Consider the following 27938-nt stretch of genomic DNA (forward strand, 5'->3'; position numbering starts at 1 on the left):
TCTCAATTAGTCTTCTCTGTTTTATCAGCCTCACTCCAAACACACTTCAATGGCACCGAGAAGGACGTCTGTCCCAGCAAAACACAGCTGGTGGGTATGTCCTGTCGTCCTTAAAACAGAACTGGAGAAATTCAGTGAGTCCCAGAGAAGATTAAAGCTGTCATTGAATTCTGGGAGATTCTTTGAAGTTGATATTGGGTATCTTGAATTGATGTTACACAAAGGATTATACAAGCCCTTTTATGCATAATACAGAGTAACATGATACTGTAACTAATGTACTTTTTGACAAACTGCACACTTTCTTATCAGGGTATTCCTAAATTGGGGGGGGGGGGGGTTGGACTATGGTCCAGAATAAGCTATGCATGATGGAAGCCTCTAAATTTCTCCAGGTAGAACCTTTTTGGATTCCATGTAAATCCCTCAGTGGAAAAGGTTCTACATGGAACCCCAAAAGGTTCTACCTGGAACCACAAGGGTTCTACCTGGAACCAAAAAGGGTTCTTCAAAGGCTTTCCCTATGTGACAGCCAAAATAACCATTTTAGGTTCTAGATAGCACCTTCTTTTCTAAGAGTGCACCTTGCATCAACCTTTAACAGAGTACAATATGTTAATGATGAAATTACAAGCCAATAAAAAAGATGCAAATTGACAAGCTCTTCTGTCTGTGCTATGGATATATGTCGATCATGAGAAAAGCATGGCGAGGCAGAAAAATGGCAGGGGAACGCAGTAGTATGCAGATGAGCTCGAGGGCCAGAGAGGTTCAGTAATTCTACAAGAATCTAACCTTGAGTTTGTAGCAGAGGTACGCATCAAATCAAACTGAATTGTGTGGCTAGTCTTAGTAGATAGTTCTCTACTGTATATGCACATACTGTGGAAAGCAAATAGTTTGAGGCATCGTTATGACATACACACACATGCGTGCACAACATGCACGCACACTTGCGCACACACACACACATAGACAGACACACACAACACACACGCACACATATACATACCTCAGAGCTACTTCACAGCTGTGTTTTTCTGAGTGAGAACAGGGGAGGGAAAATCAGAAGCAGGTCTGTGTGCGCTCCCTGTCTACCTCATCGTGCATTACTTCTGCATGAGAAATATGCACTGTAGAAAAAAAAGAGGTTGAGACGCAGAACTACCAACATGGCATCACTGTGGTGTCAGAGATGAGAGGAGTACTGCAGTGAAGGAAAGTGGGTGGTGGTCTGGTGGATGAGGAGATTCCTTACTCATGGGTCAAGTCAAGACTACTGATGTTTCACATGCTGTCAACATAGCACCATTGGAGAACAGAGAAGGAGAATCTAATACAGAGTAGAGATAATGTACAGTAGTTGGATATTTTTATAATGGTACACTGCAGAAACACATAAAACTTAAAGGGTCAGTATTTGAAAATAGCGGCACAATTCCCAGTTCTGGGAGATGGTCACTTCTGGTCACTAACTCAGTTGGGAATGTTGCCTTTTGTGTTTGTCTGAGTATTTTTGTCCATTTGCAAATGATTTCCATTTCTTCCTCCTTCTAATCAGACTCAGGCTGTCTCAGGCAAGCCTTGAGAGACACAAAATGGACTGTCATCATGCTGATAAAGACAGGCATTTCAGCACTTACAGCTCTTTCAGAGCACTTTCAGACTCTTTGTAGTCAAATGTTTTGATTTCCACCAAGCAAATATGTCTCAGACAACCGCCAATACTTTTGAGTGAATATCTTTCAAAAAGTGTTATTGATGAAACAAGAATGTGTTCCCTCAAATGCTAATTGTCCTTAAACCCCACTCATCGGTGCCAAAGAATGTTTCACCATCAGATGGTATCAGTTCTGATAGAAGCATACCTTTGATAACCAAAATGTACTCTGTATATTATATATTCAAAACTTTGCTTGTTGAAGGAGCCACTAATAATATTTGGACTGGCGATTATCTGTACTAATGAAGAGTTGAGACACTGTTTTACTTCCCCTGCAGAGTGCAACATAAGCTAATGCTAATTTCTTCCCAATTAAAGCACTTTCAGTTGCACCTGGTACTAAGAGTTCCAATCATGACATAGATTCTAACGAGGGAAGAAGAGCATCCCTTGAAATCAAGTACACCCAAAACAGCTAAGACTCAGTCACTGCATTACCAACCTTAAGCATGTGTGTATGATTGCCTGCTTTGACCCGACAAACTGATAGATGTTTGGTGGTACCTTTGAATCAAATTGATACATCTCTGCTGTACCTCAGATCGCATATCTGCAGATCGATTCAAATAGATACTGAACTCGGTGACATTCACACTGCCGTTACAGGCTGACAATGTTGATACCATCTGTCTCACACTGGTATATTCCAAGCGAGGTAGTAGCTAGACATATGTCCAATGTCCAAGGGTAAGCTGGGGGCAAGCGTTTTGCAGACCAAGGCATGTTTGCAGTAGATAATGGATTGGCCTGGAGCCCACGGATTTGACCAATCACCTGAGGCAATACACAGGGGTCAAATAAGTGGGGGTAGACAGAGAGGTGAGATCTTCAGGTTAAGTCATCAGAAGGGGAACCTGTTGACTTCACACATGAGCAAACCCTGAGCTGACTACAAGCATTATCATCACTCATCCCAACGTCTGTCTCCAATGCAGAGGGTTTTTCTTCCATTTTCCCTTCTATCGAGGAGATTTGCATGTCCATCTTTTACGAAGAAGTTGGTTTCAAATTCTGATAAATGACACCTATGCTGGGTTAAAAACAACGCAATTTGGGTAAATATTGGACAGAACACACGTTGGGTTATTTTGACTCAGCCAATTGGGTCACAAACAACCCATTTTTTTCTTGAAGTTGGGTTGTTGTTGCTGGTTTATTAAGCTATGATCCAACAGGGCAGATCAGAAGACCGGAGGCGTGACTTAGTAGGTGTGTGGCTTTCAGATAGTTATTTTTGGCCACCTCTGAGAGTAAATGTAAATCCAGTTCTGTTGTATTGTCAGCACATGTTAAGATTCAGCACTAACACGTTTGTAGCTTTAATAAGGCTTACGCAAGAGTATGAGTTTCTTAAGTGCCTATGCATGTCCTAATGTTGGGATAGTTACCAATATGTTATAATAGTGTCAGGAATTTTATATAAAGATAATTAATGTGCAAAAACAGAAGGAACATTTTTATTTTCAGCGTACCAACTTATCATGATGAACATGAATGACCGAAAATAACTTTCTGAAAGCCACGCCCCCAATAGCCCAATTCTTTGAATTAAGAAACATGGGTTAATTTAACCATCAGTTGGGTTTTTATTCACTTTCATGCTACAGTAGGTTGACCCAGCAGATCAGTCTTTAGAAGTGGTGACCTAATGGGGGCGTGCCTTTCAGATAGGTATTTTTGGCCAACCGTGACAGTAAATGTAATTCCTATTCATCATATTATGTTAGTACACTGCAAATTAAAATGCCCCTACAATATTTTACACATTATGTATTTTAATACGCAATCATTTACATTATTGTTTAAATATTCTAAAACCAATAACTATCCCAACTTTGGGATATACGTAATCACTTGAGAAACTCAACTTCTGCAAGTGTCATTAAGCTACAAAAGTGTCAGTGTTCAACTGTAACATATAGTGTATGGACAATACAACAGAACAGATTAACCGGAATAACATTTACTCTCACGGGTGTCCCAACTGGCTGGGTCAAAAATAACCCACTGTTTACCCAGCACTGGGTTGTTTTTAACCCAGCATTTTTTAGAGTGAACGTGCCAGCCTTACCAATCAAGTGGAACTGCGACCAGACAGGGATTGATCTTTTTTTTATTAGCACTTCTTTGTGTTCAGAGAGATTGGTGTAAATAATGTGTAGCTCGACCGTACGTTGGAAAGCAATTAAATCCAGTCACTGCAAAAGTGTTTCCCTGTCCATCATGGACAAGTGATTCCGTTCAGGCAATTTCGAGTTCCACAGTTATCCATTTGGTATTTGCAATGCTCCCAAACACACACTCCTGTAGCTCCCTTTCCTCCCCTTGTCCCACACCACACCTTTGTTCAAGGTGAGGAGAATACTCCTGCAGGGAAGGGTTTTAGTTCCGTGTTGGAAGAAGAATGGTGTTCTCAGTCTTAGTAATGTCATGTTACGGAATTCATACACTGAACATTAGCTACAACATGGACATCGCAGCCGACAATAGTGACATGTTGTCCCACATTCCACAGAAGGCAATGAATAAACCGAACCTAAAGCAATTGCATATCTTTGAGTGAGGGTTATAGAGAGAAAGACCTTTTGCATATTGCATGTCATGGTCCTTGAGTTATTTTAGGCCCATTGCTGTAGAATGAGGAAGGCAAGAGACAATGTATTATCGGCAGTCTATACTCATTACACTAATAGAGTGAAGTAATTTACTGTATCGAGGGATCTTGATGCGGTGTTGTGCACAGTGTCCAGTCACAGTGGGAAAAACAGGTGAGTGTTTGACTGAGCTTTTTCAGGCTGATTGTCACTATGACAGGCTGCCTTGGCAACAGTCAGAGTAGGGCGACTGTGGCAGAGGGGAAAATGAGCAGTGGCAGAGTTGTAAATTACACAGAAGTCAATTCTGGAGAATAGCTTAATGAACCCACAGGCAGACCTCTTCAAAACTCAAACGGTTCCCTTTTGAGAACCTTCTCTACCTTGGTACAATCCATTACACTGCCAGTCCTAGCACTTGCCCTGCGAAGTCTGTCATCCAACTCTCTCATCCTGTGAGGCTTTTACTTTGCATCAGTCTGTTATGCTGGTGAAGGTTATGAATTTCAGTCAACTCTTGGAGAACCAATATCATTATGGCCTTATTTCAGAGGCAGAGAAATTAGTTGGAGAGTATTTCTGTTAGGCTTATGACCAGGGGATATTGGGAACAGGGAACTAGGACATTGCATAGTGGGCTAGTCACTGAAATGGCTTAGGTCATTGTTAGAACTTTTGCTGTACCTATTCCCACAGCATTTAGTATTTCCCATACATAATCAGTTTGCGCCATGTTTGACGTCCAAGTTGTTATCTAATGTTCTCTTCATTGCAATGTCACTCAAGTGGTTGGACAGTTTAATGCAGGTTGTAAATAAAGTAAACAGCAACAGGAACAGTGGAGATAAAATCTATTAAGAGGCCCGTGCTGAAAAAAAGACCGGAACTCTAACAGTGATGAGGAGGCCGTGGTGAGGAAGAGGGCACATGTGATTACCCACGTGTGATTTATCGGAGATTGAGAGGCAATCTAACGGTTCAACGCTTATTTGTGGACTTTGTTAATTCCCTGTCCACAACGTCCATTTGGGTGTCAGAGTTGCCGGCCTAAATTACTGTTCGATGCTCATCATGACAGTAAAGTCATAAAAAATGAGTGTGCGTGTGTGTGTACCTGCACCAGCATTATTTTATTGCTTGCCAATAAATATCAAGGCTATAAGAGAAGGTAACTCACAGCAGTGTAATCAAGCTTAGAAACAAGTCAAACACATACTTTAACCTAGAGTCGATGTCCGCTCCCCCGCGGAAATGTACTTAGCATAATAAAGAAATACCCATAAAATCTGACTATTTAAACTAGAGATATCTGGGGTTTTTTGCATGGGCTGCATCTCAGTCCACCACATACGCTAATGGTGGCCTTCCGCATCTGGGGTGGAAGGTTGCCGAGCTACAGCGATGTTTGTCAGACCATGAGACATTCCGAAAATTGGTCTTCTCACGAAAATGCCTGAGCGGTTTGGCCTACAAAACTAATACGGCCACTCTATGGAAAGATGAGACAATCACGATGGTGTTCTCCATTTTGTTTTACGACCCCCCCGTCACGGGACTCTTCTGAAGTAGGTACCCGACGATCTGCAAACTTCTGTCTGTAGAGTCCGAACAGTTTGGGCTACAAACTAATATGACCCCGCTATGGAAAGGTGAGACTCTCAAAAACACATACATGTTTTGCTCTCCACAAGCCTCACAAGACTCGTCTGAAGATAGTCCGGTACTAGTTTAAAAAAATTATGGAAGTATACTTGTAAGCAGTGCCAAAGACAGGGGTTAAATATGGGTAAATGATCCCCACGCATAAACTCTTAAGGATTACAGGGGTTGCTGTGAATTTGACAGTAATTTACAGGCAGCGTGGTGGCAAGTAAAATATGCCAACTGCATTATAAATACTTTATCAATGGAAGTACTGTGTAATGACACACAGTACAATACAGTAAAATTTACTGAATTATACATTAAAAAAGTAAATGCTACCGTAATTGGAATGAATGGATGAATGAATGAAATTCATTAAGGGAGGGAGTTTGTATTTCACAGTATTTTACTGTAATTACAAGGGATTGTTGCAAGCATTTTTATGTTTTATGTCACTTGCACTTTTAGAGGCCTTAACAAAGGAATCCAAACTGGGCAAAACAGATCAAAAGGACATGGCAAAATGCTCAACCATTTGAGGTTTAAGCCTTGCTGTCCCTCCAATCTGTCCCCTACACATTTTAAATTTCCCGAACAGTCATTCTGATTTCCATGTAAAATAGCCTTCCAAGAGACTAAAATATCTCCCATAATATTTGTTTTGGATAGAAATGCAAAAAATGTGACAAAAGCAAACAAGCTTATATTCATGAGCTTGCCTTGACTGACAGCACTGTCAAAGGTGTTATCTTGTCAATGGAGAAATGCTCACTAACAGGGATATAAACACATTTGAGAGAAATAAGCTTTTTGTGCATATGGAACATTTCTGGGATCTTTTATTTCAGCTCATGAAACATGGATCAACACTTTACATGATGCTTTTATATTTTTGTTCAGGATATATTTGCAATGTAGAGTATCTATGGAGATATATAAACCACACCCCTCTGCAAACACGCCTTCTCCGATGTTGGTTACAAGGCGGTACTTATTTAAATTAGGTAAGTGAATATGATGTTACAATTGGAGTATTAAAATGAGAGTTAGGATGAAGGGGATGTCAACCTACCCTCTTAATAGTCCCGAATCCAAGTGTTAGACATGGGGGAGGGGACCAGCAACTAAATGATCAAACTTTATCAACGTAGAAGCAACAGTCATTTTTTATACTTTGGTCATCATACTTTGATCTAGTTTCCTACAAATATCATACATTTTCATGAAAAACATAATTTGACTGTTTATGACCATTCAATTGTTGGGGCATTATAACCACATATGAGTCAAATTGATACAACATTCTTACTCACGGGTGCAACAAATATAGCCTCTTCCAAGACACGCCTAAAAACGGGTTAATGAGCCAGAAACAACAATACCATGCACCCACTAATTAATGGTCAAAAGGTTTTTGGTGCTCCAAAGATATGGTACGGTACTGTATTCTGTGGGGTATAATTACAATACCATTTGAAATACTGCATTTTTCATACAATGCACTATAATTTACAGTATACTAAAGTTAAACGTTTCAGAGATTTTTACTGTTGATAATACCTACAATTACCGTATATATTACATATATTATAGTACACACACACAAACACACACACATTGCAGAAAGGTTTTCTTCTTGGATTAACCATATTTCCTTTGATTGTCTCCATTCTTTGATACTTTAGATTTAACACTCACAGGACAGTAGATGATTTTGAAGTGTAGATGGAGTGTGTAATGGCTTACGCATATACTGTACTATCGCAAGTCAGAGAAAGCCATGAAGGAGTGGTGTTTATGTTCCTGAGTGGGCTGCTGAACAGCCACACTAGAGTGATCTCAGTCTCAGGTGTAATGGACGACTGACAGAGAATCTCTCCCCTGTAAATCACATGGCTGCTCTCTATTTAGCGGCTGACTGAACAGCTTCCTCCCTCGGCCAGGTACAAAACAAGCTAGTTTTGGAGAGAAACTTCACTCAATGGTCAGGGACAGTTTTATTGGTAGTATTTCACTTGGGCACATTGCATCTTATTGAAGGTTAGAAATAGTCACGCGTGTCAAATGGTGGGAAATATGCATGTTTAGCCATGAGATTCAGGTTGGAAATAATGCCATTTTACCTGTTTATAAACAGATCATGAAACCTTACAAAGGGTGAAGTATTAGTCAATTAGTGTACTGAAATGTAGCTATAAGTTATAATTAAGGAAATACATAAACTGAGAGGAGAGTGAAATGTGTAGCGTTGTGCAAATTCTGGGAGATAGAGATGTTTTATCAGACCACAGACCACACATTGTGTTTGTCTGAGCTTTGAGGAAAATGGGAAAATTTCAGCTGGTAAGTCACCTTGGTGGAAAATGAATGAAAACCTACATTTCTGGGACCTCACAACAATGCAACAGTGCATGTGTGCGTGTGTGCGTGCGTCAGTCAGTATCTGTGTTACCATGGTAACTAATCCTATTTACTGAGAATTGGACCCATTATTCAGGTATTTGGTCTCCTGTCTCAGGGACACTGAAGCAAGAGACCAGGACGATCATTGATTGTTTTCTCTGTTACTGAATATTGCACTTAATTCTGTTATTGTATTCCAAGGTCAATTCAATTATACAGCATGGTACTCTTTTAGACATTAACAACGGTGGCTGCAGTTTGCTTGTTTGCCACGGGGTAAATGCTTATGTGGTCCCCTATATCACAACAGGTGTCATTTTACTCACATTATTGGTTGTGCAAACCTTTACAACAACTGCTCCCCGGGCGCCGATGACGTGGATGTCGATTAAATACGGAAGACACATTTCGGTTGAATGCAGCCAGTTCTGCAACTGACTAGGTATCCCCTTTTTCCCTAGTAAAATGTCTCAATCAGTGCGATGAATGCTAGTCTGAGAAATTCCATTGAGATGCTGAAGACAGCCTTGAAGGAGATTAGTGAACTTCGTATAGCAGTGACAAGCATGGTGTTTTGCGCTCTAGGTGCAGGGCTGTCACATCGAGAAGCATTGAATGAAGTGCTGTTCAGCCCAAATCTGTGTATTGCAAGCCTATTCCTGTTGACACAAGGACTCTGTGCAACCCGATGATATCTTTATAACTGACAATGCTACAATGTTATGTAAGGGCCATGACAAGTTCACTTAAAATGGTTGTGAGGGCGGCATTCAGAACTCATACTTCATTTCAGGAGACATTTTGACGTCACAAAAAAAAAGAGATACTGTTATAAAAATAGACGTATCACTTCAAATAGTTGTGCAAAATGTATTCAAAACAAATTCGTGACTGATCACTAGTATGCTCAATATGTGATATAAACTTTTTGCAGTCGTATCACATGGTTTAGTTGTCTGTGGTGTTCATTATTGCTACTCTCACTTGACCATTGCACTAGCATAAAATAAACCAAAGTTGAACATGCTGTCTTCTCTCCATTCACATTAGATCAACTCTCAGCAAAGGGGTTGGGGTTGACTAGTGACTCTAAAGCCCTCTACTCCTTGTATCTGTCTGTGTCCCAGGAGGGCAACCGGAGGAGGATGACCGGTAAGATTCAGACCAGCAACGTGACCAACAAGAATGACCCGCGCTCCCTCAACTCCAGAGTCTTCATCGGCAACCTCAACACCGCCATCGTCAAGAAGACCGACATCGAGGTCATCTTCGCCAAGTATGGCAGGATCGTAGGCTGCTCTGTTCACAAGGGCTTCGCCTTCGTCCAGTACATCAGCGAGAGGAATGCTCGCGCCGCCGTGGCCGGAGAAAACGCACGTATCATCGCTGGACAGTCGCTCGGTGAGTTGCCATTTTGATTTTCCCTGGTTTTCCATGTGAGCATCAGATTTTCTTTCAGTGTTGAGTGAATTGATTTTACAGCTTTTAGCCATCATATAGCCAGGAAATGGCTTGGTAAACTAGGACATTTGGTTTCAAGTGCATTATGTAATGCCTGCATCTGTACTCATTGCCATTGAACACAGCAATAGTTTTATTATAGACTGTGCTATTTTAGAGTAATGGACTATATGTCCCTCATGGGGACCCATCATGCCTGAGACGTCTTTTAGGCTTGTTTAGATGCTCTCATGGTTCTTGAGGTTGAAGAGTATGTATGTCGTGCTGTTCTCAGGAAAGGGGACCTGCTGAATCCATTAGTTTAAGTAGTAGTGTATGTCAAAACAGTTAGAATGTGGCTCACTAAAGTATGTCAAGTTTCTTTAAGAGTTCCTGTGGCTAAAACCACTAAAGGAAAAGCACAGACCTGTTTTCTTTTTGGAAAAATTCCGGCAGTAGCTACCTCTTTGTTCACTCTGTTTCAAAATGTTTTCTTTCTACTGGATATGACCTTGGTTGACACACTGCAATGCTAGTTTCAGTTTTTTTTGCTGTGCCACGGTTTGCATTTAAAACCCTTTCTGTGACTCTAGAGCTATGGATTTTGTGTAGTTGATTCTCTAAACGGCAGCCATTTTGGTTCTCACTTTTAAAAATGTCTTCAGTGTGTTCCCTCAGGAGACATAAAGATAAATTACAGATGCGCTGCAGCAGTACACCGTCTAACTGAAATCCCTGACCTCTCTTGGGACCACTACTTTTAACAAGGAGGTGCTACAGATAACTTACCCTTTAAGTGCAGTCTCATTATCCAATTGACCTGCTTTCAGAAAAGTTGTTTTGTTTTTGCAATGCAAATCTGTGGCACAAAAAATCAGCTCTCTATACATAATGCAGAGTATAGCCAAGAGACCACTATTAAAACTAGCCCATTTGGTTAGATGTAATTGCATGCAAGGGCAGTGAGAGTGTGTCAAAGAGAGAGAAAAAGTAGAGGATAAAAAGGAGAGAAATTATGGTGTTGTGGAGAGAGGAAGCAAGAGAGGGAGTGAAAGAGAGAGAAAGCGAGACAGAGAGTGAGAGTGTGAGAGAGAGTGAGAGAGATGAAGTGGGAGAGAGAGATCCTCCCATGCCCCTTATATAATCTTCCACCAACACACAGGTCTGTTGGTTATTACATGAGTGATAGCTGGCTAGATGACTGATGATGGCTAATGCACTGAAAATGTCTTTCAGTATTTTAGGCCTCTCACTTGCAGTTTCCGTGTTAGCGTGAACTTGTGCATTCAGAATGTAAACAGAACAGACAGAACCATTGGCTAATGGAATCCAGTCAGGGAGATAGATACCATCGCCAAGCCTCTATTACGCCAAGCTCCCTCTTTCTCTCTCTGCAGTCATGGTGAGTGTCCTGGAGAGCCCTGCCGGATGTTACATATTTATACTGTCCGACATTGCTTTACGATAAGCAACTTGAATATAAATATTTATTTTCATAAAGCCACTCGCTTTGCGGTTTCCTGAAGACGCACACAACCTCAGGCTGTTTTCTATTTACAAACCCCATATCAGAATACAAATGTTGAAGCTATTCAGCGTTCAATACTCTTGTCACTAGCTCTACTTTGGTGATTCTGTCACTGAAGACCCATTAGTAGAGAAGGAGACAAAGATTAATCTCAGGCATACTGATGTGGGTTTATGGAACTACCTGAAATGCTGTGGTGTCCACCAAGGCAGTGTGTGGTTGTTTTTTGGGTGTTACATAAAGACCGACATTACTACATATTTCTGTTAACTTTCCCAAATTTCACAGGTTTTCCAGAAATCCCGGTTGGAAGATTCCCAGATTTCTTTCTTATTCCCTCCAGATTCTGGGAATCTTCTATCCGGGATTCCTAGTAAACCTGCACATTTTGTGTAAATTACAGGACATTTGGAACCCTAATGATGACCCGTTTTGTCACAAGGTTATCATGATACATTGCCTTCCAAATAATCTAAAAACTCCTTGAATACTTTTAACGTGACAGGTAATTTTCCATTAGATTTTTTTGCAGATGACACTGCATTTCTTGTGCTCTACTGCTCTCTGCTCTTTCTACCTACCTTATGAATGGTAGTGCACGGTATTTTCATCACTTCCCAAAGGTCATCGACATGATCACTCACAAATCATGTGGCAGAGTAATGTTTGAAAACACATCCCCGATTGATAATTATGGATACTCATTCTCATTCTCCTGGACTGATATGTTTTATTAACATTGTGTAGAGTTGTGAATGTGCAGTACAATTATATATCGAGGACCGGCTCTCCCAAATGGACTACTGCTGAACCTGTTCTCCCTCTCCATAAATTCTCATTAAAGGAAATGGTGCTGTTAAGCCTGTCAGTTGCTTGTGGCCTAAACACCATGGTGAAAATAGTCATATAAGTGTGATGTGCCATTGTAAATCTTGCAAAAAGGAGAGAGTTGCAACCCACTACTAGTGTTACGGCATTGGAAGGTCAATTGTCATTGTCTAGCATTAGGGGTTATGACATTTGTCATGTCTTGCAGGCTATTTGATGCCTATTTTAAGAGCCACTCTACCCTTCTCCTTCTCATTCAGTTCATGTTGTTAGAGTAGTCCTCCCCTTTGGCTGATGGCTGTGTGGAAGTTTCCCGTTGGCACCATAACGACAGCTAACATTCATGCCACCATAACGCATTATCTGAGATGACAGTTCCCTTACCTCACCCTTCATTGGGCTGCCGTGGTTACGTCACTACAGAGACCGACTCGCAGCCCTGAGCCATCCCAGCATGCAGTGTACCTTTCCATGTGTCAGCACAGCGCAGTGTCCAAATCCACATATGCTCAACGAGAGGAACTCCAGGAGGTCCTGAGGACGACACAACACGCTTCAACCTACATTTCTGCCTGCAGCACTGCAACCTCAGAATAGAGAACGACCAGAGAAAATAAATGCTTTTGTCTTGGAGAGATGCTTACTGGACTCTTGCTGCAAGTAGACCTGAAAGGAAATTGAATTAGCATTCCATCTATAATTCATCAAAACATACGTCCTCATTTTATATTTATATCGATTTGTCGTACGTTTGAGATGGCAGATCTTGTGCTTCATGTCTTCCTTACTGAATCCATAAATTGACCAGTAGCATTCTCAGCTTAGTTTTCCCCTGTTTCTAGTGTTGTTTGTTACAAGACTTACTGCATTATGGAAGTTCTTGAGAGCTTAATTGAGATTGCACTGAACCTGTCAAGGTTATACCGTACAAAGGTATGTGAATATGGATGAATTTTGTATGATGCTGCCCAGCTTGCTGACCGGGTTGGAGTTGGTTTAGTTTTCCCTCTTGACTACTACAGCATCTTCCCTTACTGTAGGGTTTGGTCAATGGGCAGGAGGTTTTATAACGACTGTGAGTTCCATACACTGTAAAAACAAGTGTTTAGGATCTGAACACATAACTAAACACTTTTCTGTAACACTTTTTACATGTGTCAAGTCATTTAGAATTTCAATAAAAATAGTGTGTGTTTAGACCTGTTTATTTGCATTTGGGTTTAAAAAATGAAACACTGGGGGTGTTGTTTTAACACTGTGGTGTTTACAGCTGTATTTGCATATTTCCCAGCATCCATTTCGAGTGAATGTGTGTGGTACCCACCCATGATTGTGTTAGTCAGTGAGAGACACATGGTTGTTGCATTCAATAATTTTTTATTTAAGGGCTTTCACTAAGTGGTTGCTTAAGTGAATGTGGTTCAATTAAAAGTTAATGATTTATTACTTTATATTACACATGTCATAAGGCCTTTAGATATGGCTTAGTTATCCACAACATTGTGGTCTGAAAATCCTGGCTCATGGGTCTCATCAGACCTCAATGTCACAATATGATGGTTTGTGAAATTATTATTAATTCCTATCAAAATACAGCCAGAAAGACAATATCCAACAATTTCAATATTTTATCACCCACAACCTGAAATCAGAATGACTGGTATGGTGAAGGACTTAACAGATAAGACTACCGAAACCTAAACTGGAACAACCATCTCAGTAATGGGTTCAATTAGTTTAGAAAATGTAAATTATTTATCTTTGTGTAGTATAAGATCAATTAATCATTCAATGTGTATACTCTAGATATTATAACAAACTTTTCAAAAACAAATCCAATAGTCCGTGACTGCATCCCGCAATTTGGGGCATTCAGATGAAGGAACGCCCCCATTCGAGCATCCCATTGGTTCCTTCATGAACACTCCCTCCCCTCGAGTATCCCATTGGTTCCTGCATGTACAAGACAAAGCAAGACAAAGGAGCTGATCATGGACTACAGGAAAAGGCGGGCTGATCAGGCCCCCATTAACATTGACGGGCTGTAGTGGAGCGGGTCGAGAGTTTCAAGTTCCTTGGTGTCCACATCACCAACGAACTATCATGATCCAAACATACCAAGACAGTTGTGAAGAGGGCACGAGGAGACTGAAAAGATTTGGCATGGGTCCCCAGATCCTCAAAAAGTTCTACAGCTGCACCATCGAGAGCTTCCTGACCGGTTGCATCACCGCCTGGTATGGCAACTGCACTGCATCTGACCGTAAGGCGCTACAGAGGGTAGTGCGTACGGCCCAGTACATCACTGGGGCCAAGCTTCCTGCCATCCAGGACCTATATAATAGGCGGTGTCAGAGGAAAGCCCATAAAATTGTCAGACTCCAGCCACCCAAGTCATAGACTGTTTTCTCTGCTACCGCACGGCAAGCGGTACCGGAGCGCCAAGTCTAGGACCAAAAGGCTCCTTAACAGCTTCTACCCCCAAGCCATAAGACTGCTGAAAAATTAATCACCAGACTATTTATATTGACCCCACCTCCATTTGTTTTGTGCACTGCTGCTACTCAATGTTTATTATCTATGCATAGTCACTTCACCCCTACCTACATATAGTTTATTTGGTAAATATTTTCTTAACTCTTCTTGAACTGCAATGTTGGTTAAGGACTTGTAAGTAAGCATTTCACGGTAAGGTCTACACTTGTATTCGGCGCATGTGACAAATAAAGTTTGATTTGATTTTGATGAACGCACCCCCTCGAGCACCGCATTGGTTTCTGCATTAACGCAAATAACTACACAGTAGAGTAACAACAACACCACGCAATTGCAAAGATTTATTGAATCAAATGTCCTATTCAGTTGTGTTGAAATGTAGGTGACATACGTTCCTAACACTGAAATAAAAGGCATGGAAGTCACATCATTTTCTAATGACTAAATACGCTCTAAATAGGACGATGGGAAAGTAAACATTAGGGTTTAAAGTCATTAGTGTTCAAACATTAGTGTTCTCCTGGTTGGAAACGGCTTCGAACAAGTTGACTTTCATTTTTAATTCTTGTGATAACACTTATTTTCAAATCTAAATTCCTGATATTTACATTTTAAACACTGACGTTTAGGTTATAAACATGTCACATGTTTCATGATTTTACAGTGTGCCCAGATGTTCTGGAGAGAAAAATTATAATCATTGATTGACTAATTTCTATCTTGATGGAGGTAAAGAGAATATTACAAACAGAAATATTGTTTTGTACCTCTCCTGTGTCTTGTAGTGTTTGTTGTAACTGTGTTTAGTGTTTGTGAGCCTGGTGGCAGCAGGATTGTGTGGCTGGCAAGGAGAGATGGAGACACTGGTAGAGGAGACTGATAGGATAACACAACATGCTGTTAGAGTGGCCGGGTATAAAGAGTCCTGAGCCTCCAGCTTCAAATAGAGCGAGAAGGAGAGGAAGAGAAAGGGAGAAAAATAGAGAGAGCGTACAAGCATTTCCAGAGAGACTCATCATTAATGTTTTTCTGTTTCCCCCTTTTAATTCTATGGAGAGAAATGAACAACCGAGTCCAACAGAAATGTATTCACACATCACAAACAATAAATGTTGATATGATGTTGTGTTACCTCCAATCATCTAATAGTGTAACTCTATATCACCTGCTGCCATCCAAAGCTCTAACCCAAGGTGCAATGGCCAATATATGGCCCATATTGTATGCACACCTTGTGTGCACTTCACCTGAACAGTAGAGGGGCTTCTGCTATTATATTACAGCGGTAATGAGCACAGTGAAGGGTAATGAATGATGGATCACCTATCGCTGTGTCTCCAAATGGAATTGGCAAGAGTTAGGCACATACATAACAAAGTGATTTAGATGCAAAATCCATCCTAAGCGGATTACAGTGGCAGCGACTCCGCAATCAATCGTCATTTTGGGCCAACATGATGCATGGCAAGTAGAAACACACATAGAAAATAACCAGTGGAGTGGAGGGAGGGAGGAAGGTAGGGAACGAGGGAGGGAATGAGGGAGTTAGGGATGGACGGAGGGAGGGAGGGAGGGAGGAGCAGGATGAAATGACAGTAGGGCCTCTTCCAAACTCTACATAGTATCTGTGTCTGCCTCTGTAATCTCTCTTTCTCTCTTGCTCTCTTTCTTCATCCCACTCTCCCACCTGTCTGTGCCACATTGCTTTTGGAACAGGAAGGAAAGGTCACACCATCTCTTCACAAAATGGCAGCTTATCCATCTCCTCCATTCAAATAAATCATTCAGTCCCACAATCTTACACACTACCATAGTCAGCAGATTTAGTCAAATGTTGAACCTGAAAAGGTCCACATGTCCCTATGGATGCTGAACAAAAGAACAGCATGGAGCTTTGAAATGATTTAAGAATAAGCTTCAGAGGCTAGTATGTAACCAGTGATGGCAGATACTGTATTAGGCGATCACTCGAGATACATAGGTGTACGATAGTTTCCATGAATCAAAAGATACTCGGGATTTTATTAGTTGGGGGCCTATTCAATCCGTATTGCAGAAGTACAGCGTAATTGAAATTTCAAGGCAATGTTCCCGCGTTAGCGGAGACTGCATTGACGGTAAACGCTGCATATGTCGGCTCAATTGGAAATGACCTTTACATTTCCATTGTGCAATCTATAATGCTTCAGTGATGTAGATTGAATAGAGCCCTTGATCTTCAAGGTTACGCCAAGGAAACACGAGGACGTTTCAGTCAGGGGTGTGCAATGCCGTTTCACTATGGCCCTCACCTATGGCCCTCACCTATGGCCCTCACAAAGTTGTGAGGGCCATAGTTAAGCAGCATTGCACAACCCTGACTGAATGGAGTTCCGTGGGGATTGTAGTATGGAACTAGAAAGGCCAATCCTTCCTGATCCACTGGACTGAGTTTTGCCAGGACTAACCCCATAAGACCCACTCTCTGTCTTTTATGTCCCTGTGTTTGGTTCTGAGGCTTCGACTCTGTGTAGTGTGTGCGTGGGCGTGTGCGTGCGTGTGTGCGGGAGGGAGGGAGGGAGGACATGAAGGAGGTTTCTACTCTTTGCTCTCCTCCACAGGCAAAAAAATAAGGAATTTAAGACACCTCACTGGAATGATAATTTCAAAACAACTCTCTCTCTCTCTCACACACACACGCACACACAAACTTGTCTGTATAGTAGAGAGTCCTTGTGGGTGATTAAAATGCACCCTGACTGTCTGTCTGCTCTCTCATTAATCACACACTGACACACTGAGGTGGACTCACAGTGTGATCACAGTGTGTGAATATACGCTGTGTTCTCATCACACCACTCCACACAGCTATTATGATGAATATTCACCTGAAAGAGCTCCACGTAGAACCATAACACTTAATATAGAGCATGTAAGAACACTGTGACCATAATGCTGAAAGCAGTGAGTCTTCAGCGGGATACTGCAGACACAAGGCTGAATATACAGCAGAAAAAGGGAACTGCACAGGGATCCTATTCTGTATATAATAGGATAATAATTCGGAAGATACAGCACACAGTGTGCTTTGAGAGAGAGAGAAATAAAGAGAGAGAGAGAGAGAGAGAGAGGGAGGGAGAGAGAGAAAGAGGGGGGGGGGGGCTTGGCAGGTCTATTAAAGCTCTGTGTGCTGTGACTCTGATTCACTGCTCAGCTTTTCCAGCCTCCTGAACCCAGATTTCTAATCACAGAATTAGCAGTGTTTGTCCTGCCAACATGCAGCCTATAATCCATCTCACTTTGCCCAGGCTGTGCTTCTGTATAGCCCCATGGAGAGGTGTGTGTGTGTGTGTGTGTGTGTGTGTGTGTGTGTGTGTGTGTGTGTGTGTGTGTGTGTGTGTGTGTGTGTGTGTGTGTGTGTGTGTGTGTGTGTGTGTGTGTGCGTGCTTCTGAGTCTTTGTTGGCCAGCAATGACCACAGCAGGGCTGAATCCACTCAGCTAAACATCTCTCTCTCTCTCTCTCTTTCTCTTTTTCTCACTCTCCCTCATACACTGTAAACCCCAAGGCATTTTGAACTCAAAGTCAATGAAAAGTCATTATTACTTAAAATGTTCATGTGATACTGACTCAAAACTAAATGAGAAGTCACATCAACTCTAATTTTCTTTCCCTTTATGCTCTACTGCAGGTAGATCTTTTTAGAATAGTTTTTAATATCTGTGTTTTTGCATGTCCGTTGAGAAATTGATTGATTGATCTTATGCTACACAATAATAACATACATTTTTCTGCTGAAATGATTGTTCCAGTTTAAATGGCTTAGGTATTCTCCTCACACTTTTCCTAACCCTGGCAGTCATTATGAATGCAGGTTGCGGGTGAATACAAATGTCAACTGCTGGATATCCTAACTCTGGCTCGATTCCAATATGAATTACACTTCACTTTGCAAGCAAGCATAATGTGACTTTTCGGTAGGGTTGCAAAATTCTGATACATTTCCCAGGTTTTTGAGAAATCCCTGTTGGAATATTCCTGGATATCCTTCAACCAGAATTTTTGGGAAAATCTGGGAAATTTGGGAAAGTTACTGGAATTTTGCAATCCTACTTGCAGGCCTGAAGTGGCCTGTATATCATTAGTTTCAGGCAGACCTTCCCAAATTCCTGGAGATGGTCTAGCCTCTTTGGTGAGGCGCCAGGCAGCCTGGGAGTCCTTCCGGAGAGAAACGAAGACGCTGGCAGAGAGGTGGACGTGCGGGGATCTTAGCGAGACGCAGATCGACCCGTCCACCATTAGCGAGCATACTACTCGCAAATGTTCAATCATTAGTGAATAAACTTGATGAACTCAGAGCGAGGATCTCCTTCTGGAGGGACATCAGATTCTTCCACATACTCTGTTTTCTGAGACTTGGCTTTCCCCCGACATCCAAATGGATTATATGTAACCAGCGAGTTTTACAGTTCATCGAGCGGACAGGAAGAGGGCTCTCTCTGACAAGAACAAAGGCAGTGGTGTCTGCTTTAGGACCAATAACAAGTGATGCGATGGGGGAAATGTACAGGAACTCCCAACTTGGAATACTTGGTTATCAAATGTTGCTCTTTTTACCTTCCGAGAGAGTTCCCAGGGATTATTGCCACGGCTGTGTACATCCCGTCCCAAGCCGACACAAAAAAATGCTCTCTAGGATCTTCATTGGACAATGAACAAAATGGGGATTGCGTACCTGGAGCCAGTGTTCATTGTTGTGGGGGACTTTAACAAAAGTAATTTAAGGCCCTCTCCTGTCCTCCTTTCGGCATATGTGTGACTCTATTTTGCTTCTCCCCGCCTACAAACAAAGACTCAAGAGGGACGTTCCGGTGGTCAAGTCTGCGCAACACTGGTCTGACCAATCAGAATCCATGCTCCAAGACTGTTTTGATCACGTGGACTGGAATATGTTCCAGGTCATTTCTGGCGATAACATCAATGAATACGTCAACTCAGTCACTGGATTCATAAAAAAATGCATAGATGATGTGATACCGATGGTGACTTTCAATACTTACCCGAATGAAAAGCTGTGGATTGACGGCAGACCTTTCAGAAAATTGAAGGAGAGAGATGCTGCTTATAAACACTGAAAAGTGACCGGGACAAGCCTATGGTTAAACAGTACAAATACGATCTACGCAGATCGATCAAGGTGGCGAGACAAAAGTATAGGGACAAAGTGGAGGAGCAATTCAGCGAGTCATACACAAGGCGTATGTGGCAGGGGCCTCTAACAATCACAGATTACAAAAAGAAAGCCAGTCACATTGCGGACAACAACGTCGCCCTACCAGACAAGCTAAACACCTTTTTCTCATGCTTCAAGCATAACGAATCTGAGCCTCTGAGGATAGCCCCTGAGGACGACACGGTCTCCATGAAGGACGTATGTAAGTCATTCAAACATGTTAACCCTTGCAAGGCCGCCGGCCCAGACGGCATCCCTAGCCACACCCTCAAGCATGTGCAGACCAGCTAGCTGATGTGTTTTCTGTCATTTTCAATCTCTCTTGCTCAGGCCGTTATCCCCACCTGCTTCAAGATGTCCACTATCATCCCCATTTACAAAAAAGGGAAACTAACTGAACTGAATGACTACTGACCTGTAGCACTCCCTTCTGTCATCATGAAGTGCTTCGAGATGCTAGTCAAAGACCACATGACCTTCTCATGCCCCGGTACTCTCGACCCTCTCCAATTTGTCTACCGCCCAACAGATCCACGGACGACACAATCCCGATTGCACTGCATACTGCCTTGACCCACCTGGACAAAAGGAATACCATACTCCTCCCTATGCAACTAGTCCTGAACTTCCTGATGAGCCATCCCCAGGTGGTGAAGGTAGGCAACATCACCTCCTCTTGTCACCAGCAAAGCACCATCACACCTCCTCCTCCATGCTTCATGGTGGGAACCACACATGCAGAGATCTATTCACCTACTCTGCGTCTCATAAATACACGGCGTTTGGAACCAAAATCTCAAATTTGGACTCATCAGACCAAAGGACATTGCGCGTGTTTGTTGGCCCAAGCAAGTCTCTTCTTATTATTGGTGTCCTTTAGTAGTGGTTTCTTTGCAGCAATTTGACCACGAAGGCCCCATTTCACGCAGTCTCCTCTGAACAGTTGATATTGAGATGTGTCTGTTACTTGAACTCTGTGAAGCATTTATTTGAGCTACAATTTCTGAGGCTGGTAACTCTAATGAACTTATCTTCTGCAGCAGAGGTAACTCTAGGTCTTCCTTTCCTGTGGCAGTCCTCCTGAGGGCCAGTTTCATCATAGCGCTTGATGGTTTTTGTGACTGCACTTGAATAAACTTTCAAAATTGTTGACATTTTCTGGATTGACTTAAAGTAATGATGGACTGTCATTTCTCTTTGCTTATTTGAGCTGTTCTTGTCATTATATGGACTTGGTCTTTTACCAAATAGGGCTATCTTCAGTATACCAACCGTACCTTGTCACAACACGACTGATTGGCTCAAACACATTAAGAAGGAAAGAAACTCCACAAATTAACTTTTAACAAGGCATACCTGTTAATTGAAATGCATTCCAGGTGACGACCTCATGAAGCTGGTTGAGAGAATGTCAAGAGTGTGCAAAGCTGTCATCAAGGCAAAGGGTGGCTACTTTGAAGAATCTCAAATATAAAATATATTTTGATTTGTTTCGCACTTTTTTGGTTACTACATGATTTCATATGTGTTATTTCATAGTACAATGTAGAAAATAGTAAAAATAAATAAAAACCCTGGAATGAGTAGATGTGTCCGAACTTGACTGGTACTGTATATATATACAGTGCCTTCGGAAAGTATTCAGACCCTTTTACTTTTACCACATTTTCTTACGTTACAGCCTTAATTCTAAAATTGATTACATTTTTGTTTTCTACACACAGTACCCCATCATGAAAAATCAAAAACAGATTTTAATATATATATATATATATATATATATATATATATATATAAAACTGAAATATCACATTTACATAAGTATTCAGACCCTTTACGCAGTACTTTGTTGAAACACCTTTGGCAGCGATTACAGCCTTGAGTCTTCCTGGGTATGACGCTACAAGCTTGGCAGAGCTGTTTTTGGGGAGTTTCTCCCTTTCTTCTCTGCAGATCCTCTCAAGCTCTGTCAGGTTGGATGGGGAGTGTTGCTGCACAGCTATTTTCATGTCCCTCCGGAGAAGTTTGATCAGATTCAAGTCTGGGCTCTGGCTGGGCCACAAGGACATTCAGCGACTTGTTCTGAAGCCACTCCTGCGTTGTCTTGGCTGTGTGCTAAGGGTTGTTGTCCTGTTGGAAGGTGAACCTTTGCCCCAGTCTGAGGTCCTAAGCACTCTGGAGCAGGTTTTCATCAAGGATCTCGCTGTACTTTGCTCCGTTCATCTTTGCCTCAACCCTGACAAGTCTCCCAGTCCCTGCCACTGAAAAACATCCCCACAGCATGATGCTGCCACCACTGTGCTTCACTGTAGCGATGGTGCCAGTTTTCCTCCAGACGTGACTCTTGGCATTCAGGCTAAAGAGTTCAATCTTGATTTCATCAGACCAGAGAATCTTGTTTCTCATGGTCTGAGAGTCTTTAGATGCCTTTTGGCAAACTCCAAGCGGGTGGTCATGTGCCTTTTACCAAAGAGTGGCTTCTTTCTGGCCACTCTACCGTAAAGGCCTGATTGGTGGAGTGCTCAGAGATGGTTGTCCTTCTGGAAGGTTCTTCCATCTCCACGGAAGAACTCTAGAACTCTGTCAGAGTGATCATCAGGTTCTTGGTCACCTCCCTGACAAATGCCCTTCTCCCCCAATTGCTCAGTTTGGCCAGGCAGCCAGCTCTAGGAAGAGTCTTTGTGGTTCCAAACTTCATCCATTTAAGAATGATGGAGGCAACTGTGTTCTTGGGGACCTTCAACGCTGCAGACATTTTTTGGTACCCTTCTCCAGATCTCGACACAATGCTGCCTCGGTGCTCTACAGACAATTTCTTCGACCGCTTGGTTTTTGCTCTGACATGCACTGTCAACTGTAGGACCTTATATAGACAGGTGTGTGCCTTTCCAAATCATGTCCAATCAATTCAATTTAATACAGGTGGACTCCAATCAAGTTGGAGATATATCTCAAAGGATGATCAATGGAAACATTATGCACCTGAGCTCAATTTCAAGTTTCATAGCAAAGGGGCTTAATACTTATGTAAATAAAGTATTTCTGTTTTTTAATTTGAATACATTTGCATAATTTATTAAAACCTGTTTTTGCTTTCTCGTTATGGGGTATTGTGTGTAGATTGTTGAGGGGAAAAAGTTTATTTAATCAATTTTGGAATAAGACTGTAACGTAACAAAATGTGGAAAAAGTCAAGGTGTCTGAAGTACTATATATGCCGTCTTGCGATCTTTTTCATATTCTATTATTTTACTTAGTATTATTACTATTATTATTATTATTGTTTCACTCACTTCTCTTTAACCTGCATTGTTGGAGCTCACTGCGTAAGAATTGCACTGCCCTGCATTTACATATGCAACCCTGTACATGTGACTAATAAACTCTGATTTGATTTGGGTAAAGCTAGGCCTCAAAATAAGTCCTCATGAGATATGTAATGTATTGTCATAAAGACTTTAATTATAATGATACTATTGAACTAGGAACTCACTTTGTGAAGGCCACTGGACTGAAAATTAGTGATGCACCGATATTACATTTTTGGACGATACCGAAAACCGATATTTTCCTTGCCAAAAACAAAACCGATAACTGATATTTACATTTTTAGCGGCCTTTTAAGCATTCTAGTACAGTTAAATAGTTAACACACACACATGGACGCAGCGGTCTAAGGCACTGCATCTCAGTGCAAGAAGCGTCAGTACAGTCTCTGGTTCGAATCCAGGCTGTATCACATCTGGCCGTGATTGGGAGTCCCATAGGGCGGCACACAATTGGCCCAGCATCGACAGAGAACGATTGATTGTCAAGGGCAATGAATACCATTATCTTGGCTTTAATGGATTTCGCCTTTGAGTTATCTCGCTGAAATTTTGTTACTCTTTCATATGACTGCTTGACTTGTTGACTGCTCGATCCACACAGCAGACATTGTTGGCTAGTTTATGAATGCTGTGTTGCATATATAGCACAACATTTTACATGGTGTCATGTACCTTCGTTATATAGGTATGCACGTCAGCTTTGATATCGTTTTTGCACATTGGCTGATACCGATGTTGGCATTTTTAGCTAATATCGTCCGACTCCAATATGTTCACCGATATATCATGCATCCCTACTGAAAATGATCAAATTCAACAACCATGTCTCTGTCACTAACAAATACTGTCATGGGTGGTAACTCTACAATTCACTCGAAAAGGCACACTGGGAAATTATATTGGAGGCGTGGCTTAGTGGGTTCGTACTCAAAATGTTCAATCTGATACAACTAAAATCTTGACCCGCCACACTACAGGGTCACAGTGACTCTATCGGTTTGAGTAATGACTACAGAATCACTGTATCCATTTCCTGCAGTCAAATGACCTACAGTAGTGACTCCATGAGTGGAATGTTATTCATATTTTTCATACTTTCATAATTAATAAACAATATTTTTTAAATCCTGCCAAAAATCCGGTGTTTCTATGTGAAACAGTTTTGTTATATTTCAGTCTTGATGTATAATGTAATATTGGGATGCAAACTCAAAATTGAATAGATTTCAACTCTATATCTGACATGGTACAGGTGCAATGTTCTCTCTCGCCAGCTCCCAGGGACTGCTGCGCAGAAGCAATATCAGCCTGCAGCAGAGAAGCACGAGATTGAACTTCACTCAAATTTCTAGTTTTTCTCTTTAGTTAACATTATCAATGCTTCCCTCTACTGTGGGAATTGCCAATATTATCCACTTTCAATGCAACATACCGAAATAAAATGAATTATGCAAGACTTAGTATGCAAAACTAACTATGAAAGAGATTTTCTTGTAGGCAGAACCCACCGGAGTAGTATTCTATTGCATTGACAGGCAGGACTCAGCCCATACTCTACAGACCAGTGCGGCATAACCAGTCACAACTGCAGCATCCTTATATGCAAATAGTACATTGCCATATATGGATCTGTGCCGTTCACTTTGAACTGAACTGTGTTTACAGCACGAGTGGTCGTGAGTAGATGCGCTTGTTTTGAGATCAAAGCGAGAGCTTCATGTAGCCATGTGTGCACATTTGTTCATATTCTTTGATAGTAAGTGTGTTACTAGCCCAGTTATAGCTAATTTCTAGTCAGCAATGGGGGAGTGGTTGCTTCTTACAAGAGCACACAACGTGTGTGCATTTCTAGCTATGTTTGAAAAGCAAGTCAGGTAAAGAGAATTTGTTATGTCTTAAAGGGGTAGTGTTGTATTTTGAGACAGGCTTGAATAAGCTAGCAAATAAGTAGCAAATATGCAGAGGGTAGCATAATTTGTCTGATTCTCTGTAATAATGGTATGGGAATAATAATTCACTTTATTTTGTAAAGTAGTTTCTTGCATCAAATAGCACATTTTCAGTCACCTCCTTGTCTGAAGGACAAGTGGATAAACAGGTTAATGTCAAGCGCTGCATATTTTTTCCAAAAGTGTCACAGAATGTAGGCCTACGGGCTACAGTAGGCTGAATGATAGAACAGCTGTTTCCATGTTCAAATGTTATGGGATGCATTTTCTCCATTGTTTTTGATGGTAGTCCACTCTGATAGGCCTAGATTATGATCAAATAGCCACAGTAGCCTACTTGGCCACTGTTATAACTGTAACTTAAAGCGGGTACAGCCTCAGTGTTCACAGTAAATCCGAGCCAGAAGTTGCACAGAATTTTCACAACGTTCAAGTTTGCACTCAGCAGACCTGACATTTGCTCAGTGCCAAAACATTTTTTGAGGGAACATTGTACAGGTGTCTTCTTTTTTTAAGCCCATAACCATCTGTGTGAGGTGCATACTTTTGTTTCAAAGCAGATTTGTTTAAGACTACCAAGAAACACTCTGTGTGACCCTGATTTAGCCCACTGCAGTAAAAGGTTATTAAGTAACTGTACTCAGATATATTAAGTACAACGGGTTTCTTCAAAAGGTTTGAGTAATGACAAGTTTACAGTGTACACAGATTTAGACTAGACCAGGGACATCATTGAGAAGATTACTGGTAAAGTGGAAAAAATACAGATGTGTGCTATAATTACACAACAACTTCAGTCTTCATGCATCCTTCCTCCATTTCATTTTGCATTTGATTCTCGCAGCAATTCTACATTCATAGATATAACATTTGAGTTTGAGTTCAGTAATCAACTTGAATGGCCCTGAAGATGTTTGTTTTCTTAGGGCAAAAAAATTGTTTGAGTGTGTTAAATGAATAATACATAATATGAAGAAAAAAAATGATGTTATTTTGGGTCATGTTGACAACTAATCCTTCTATTTTCATTTTCAACTGAGACCACAGATTGGCTCTGACAGATTGATAATCATCCACGATTATGAGCACCTTGAGGCATTGAAGAATTAACAAACCACTCAATGGAGATTGTGTCATGTATTGTTATTGCAGTGTGTTCTAACTGTGTAGCATGTCTGCTTGTTTTTTTAAACATTTTTGTTTCTCTTCTTCACTCCAGTTCTCTCTTGGTGTATCTTCCATCTGACTGGTCTCTACAAGCTGCAGGACGACCGAGGTTACAGTTATTCCCCTTAGCGTTACACTGTGCAGTAAACAGCACACAGAATGTCTGTCCACTTTGAGACCGCATGGGGGAGTGTGGCATGAAGGACCAGCTCATAGCCCAACAAGAAACACTGTCTTCCAGGGACACTCATTACAAAACACACACATGCGCACACACACACACACACACACACACACACACACACACACACACACACACACACACACACACACACACACACACACACACACACACACACACACACACACACACACACACACAGGCAAGCAGGCACACACACATGTGCACACACATACACACGCACACACACACACACACACACACACACACACACATACACAGCTCGGCTCTCTTATACAAACACAGAAGAGTCCAAGCTGTGAGGAGACTGCAGAAGTGCTGAGTTTGAGTTTTATCAGGTCATGGAAGGCTGGCATTGCAGTATTTCCCCTGGATAACTTTATCAAAGATATATGCTTGCTTACAGATGAGGTCTGGAGTTCACATAGAGGTCAATTACACCTGTGGGAGAGGGGTGGGGGGGGGGGCAGGACAGACCCCTCCGTGTATCTTCGTGGATTTGCTATTGGTCACTTGAGGGGGATAATGAACCAGTCGCGAGTTTTGTCATGAAAATACAGAACTCTTTTAAGAGTTTGAAGTACATAGGCTACATGGACATTTTGCTATAAAAAAATAGGTAGGGGAACAATTTTAGTGGTTTGGAATTGGTCCATTGAATCGTGGATTTCCAGGAAATAAAACTCCATCTCCTAGTATACACAATAATGTTTTCTAATGGACTGGAATAGAAACTCTCTTCTGCAAGAGCATGGTTGATAATGGCTTGGAACAGATCCCTGGACTACAAGGGCATGGTTTGAACTGAGTTTTAACGGGAATCCTGAGGGTATGTACTGTAATGGATTGGAACGGCTCTTTGTCTTTAGGATTAGGACTAATGGAGATGTCACAGAGTCAGCCAGCGCGACAATGTGTGTGAGGTAGAGGCGAAGACTGTGTGTGTGTGTGTGTGTGTGTGTGTGTGTGTGTGTGTGTGTGTGTGTGTGTGTGTGTGTGTGTGTGTGTGTGTGTGTGTGTGTGTGTGTGTGTGTGTGTGTGTGTGTGTGTGTGTGTGTGTGTGTGTGTGTTACAACAGGACAGCAGGTGACCTTTAAACGGAGCGAGCCTTTACAGCAGAACAGATCTTTATGGGCCTCATATGGACCCCTGGAATAGAAAAGCTGCCCTTTTTGCTCTCCATCAGGATTGATCTGCTCGCCATGCTTGGCTCGTTATTAACACCATAATCATCGACTGGTTGTGTCTGAGAGCCTATTCAACTGAGATTATATGACAGAATTAACACTAGGAGCGCGATAAGAGCAAATACAAATTGTAAAGATTACGTATACTGTAGTCTACATCGCGGTTCATGGTTTCTAATAATTCATGCTAGGATAATTACTTTGACCCTTGAGGTTTTTCTGTGACTGTGGAATTGC

General features: G+C 41.6%; 1 protein-coding gene across 3 annotated transcripts in view; it reads left to right on the top strand.

Moving 5' to 3' along the window:
* Window positions 1-27938, top strand: part of ralyl (RALY RNA binding protein like) — a 149922-nt gene that overhangs the window by 47553 nt on the left and 74431 nt on the right. For all 3 annotated transcript variants that reach the window (XM_014180970.2, XM_014180969.2, XM_014180971.2), the window contains exon 2: window positions 9492-9765. In XM_014180970.2, coding sequence (XP_014036445.1) covers window positions 9510-9765 — 256 coding nt within the window. In that variant the 5' untranslated portion in view covers window positions 9492-9509. The remainder of the gene's footprint in view (window positions 1-9491; window positions 9766-27938) is intronic.

The sequence above is a fragment of the Salmo salar genome, chromosome ssa29 (genome assembly GCF_905237065.1).
Source record: "Salmo salar chromosome ssa29, Ssal_v3.1, whole genome shotgun sequence".
NCBI classification, from domain to species: domain Eukaryota; kingdom Metazoa; phylum Chordata; class Actinopteri; order Salmoniformes; family Salmonidae; genus Salmo; species Salmo salar.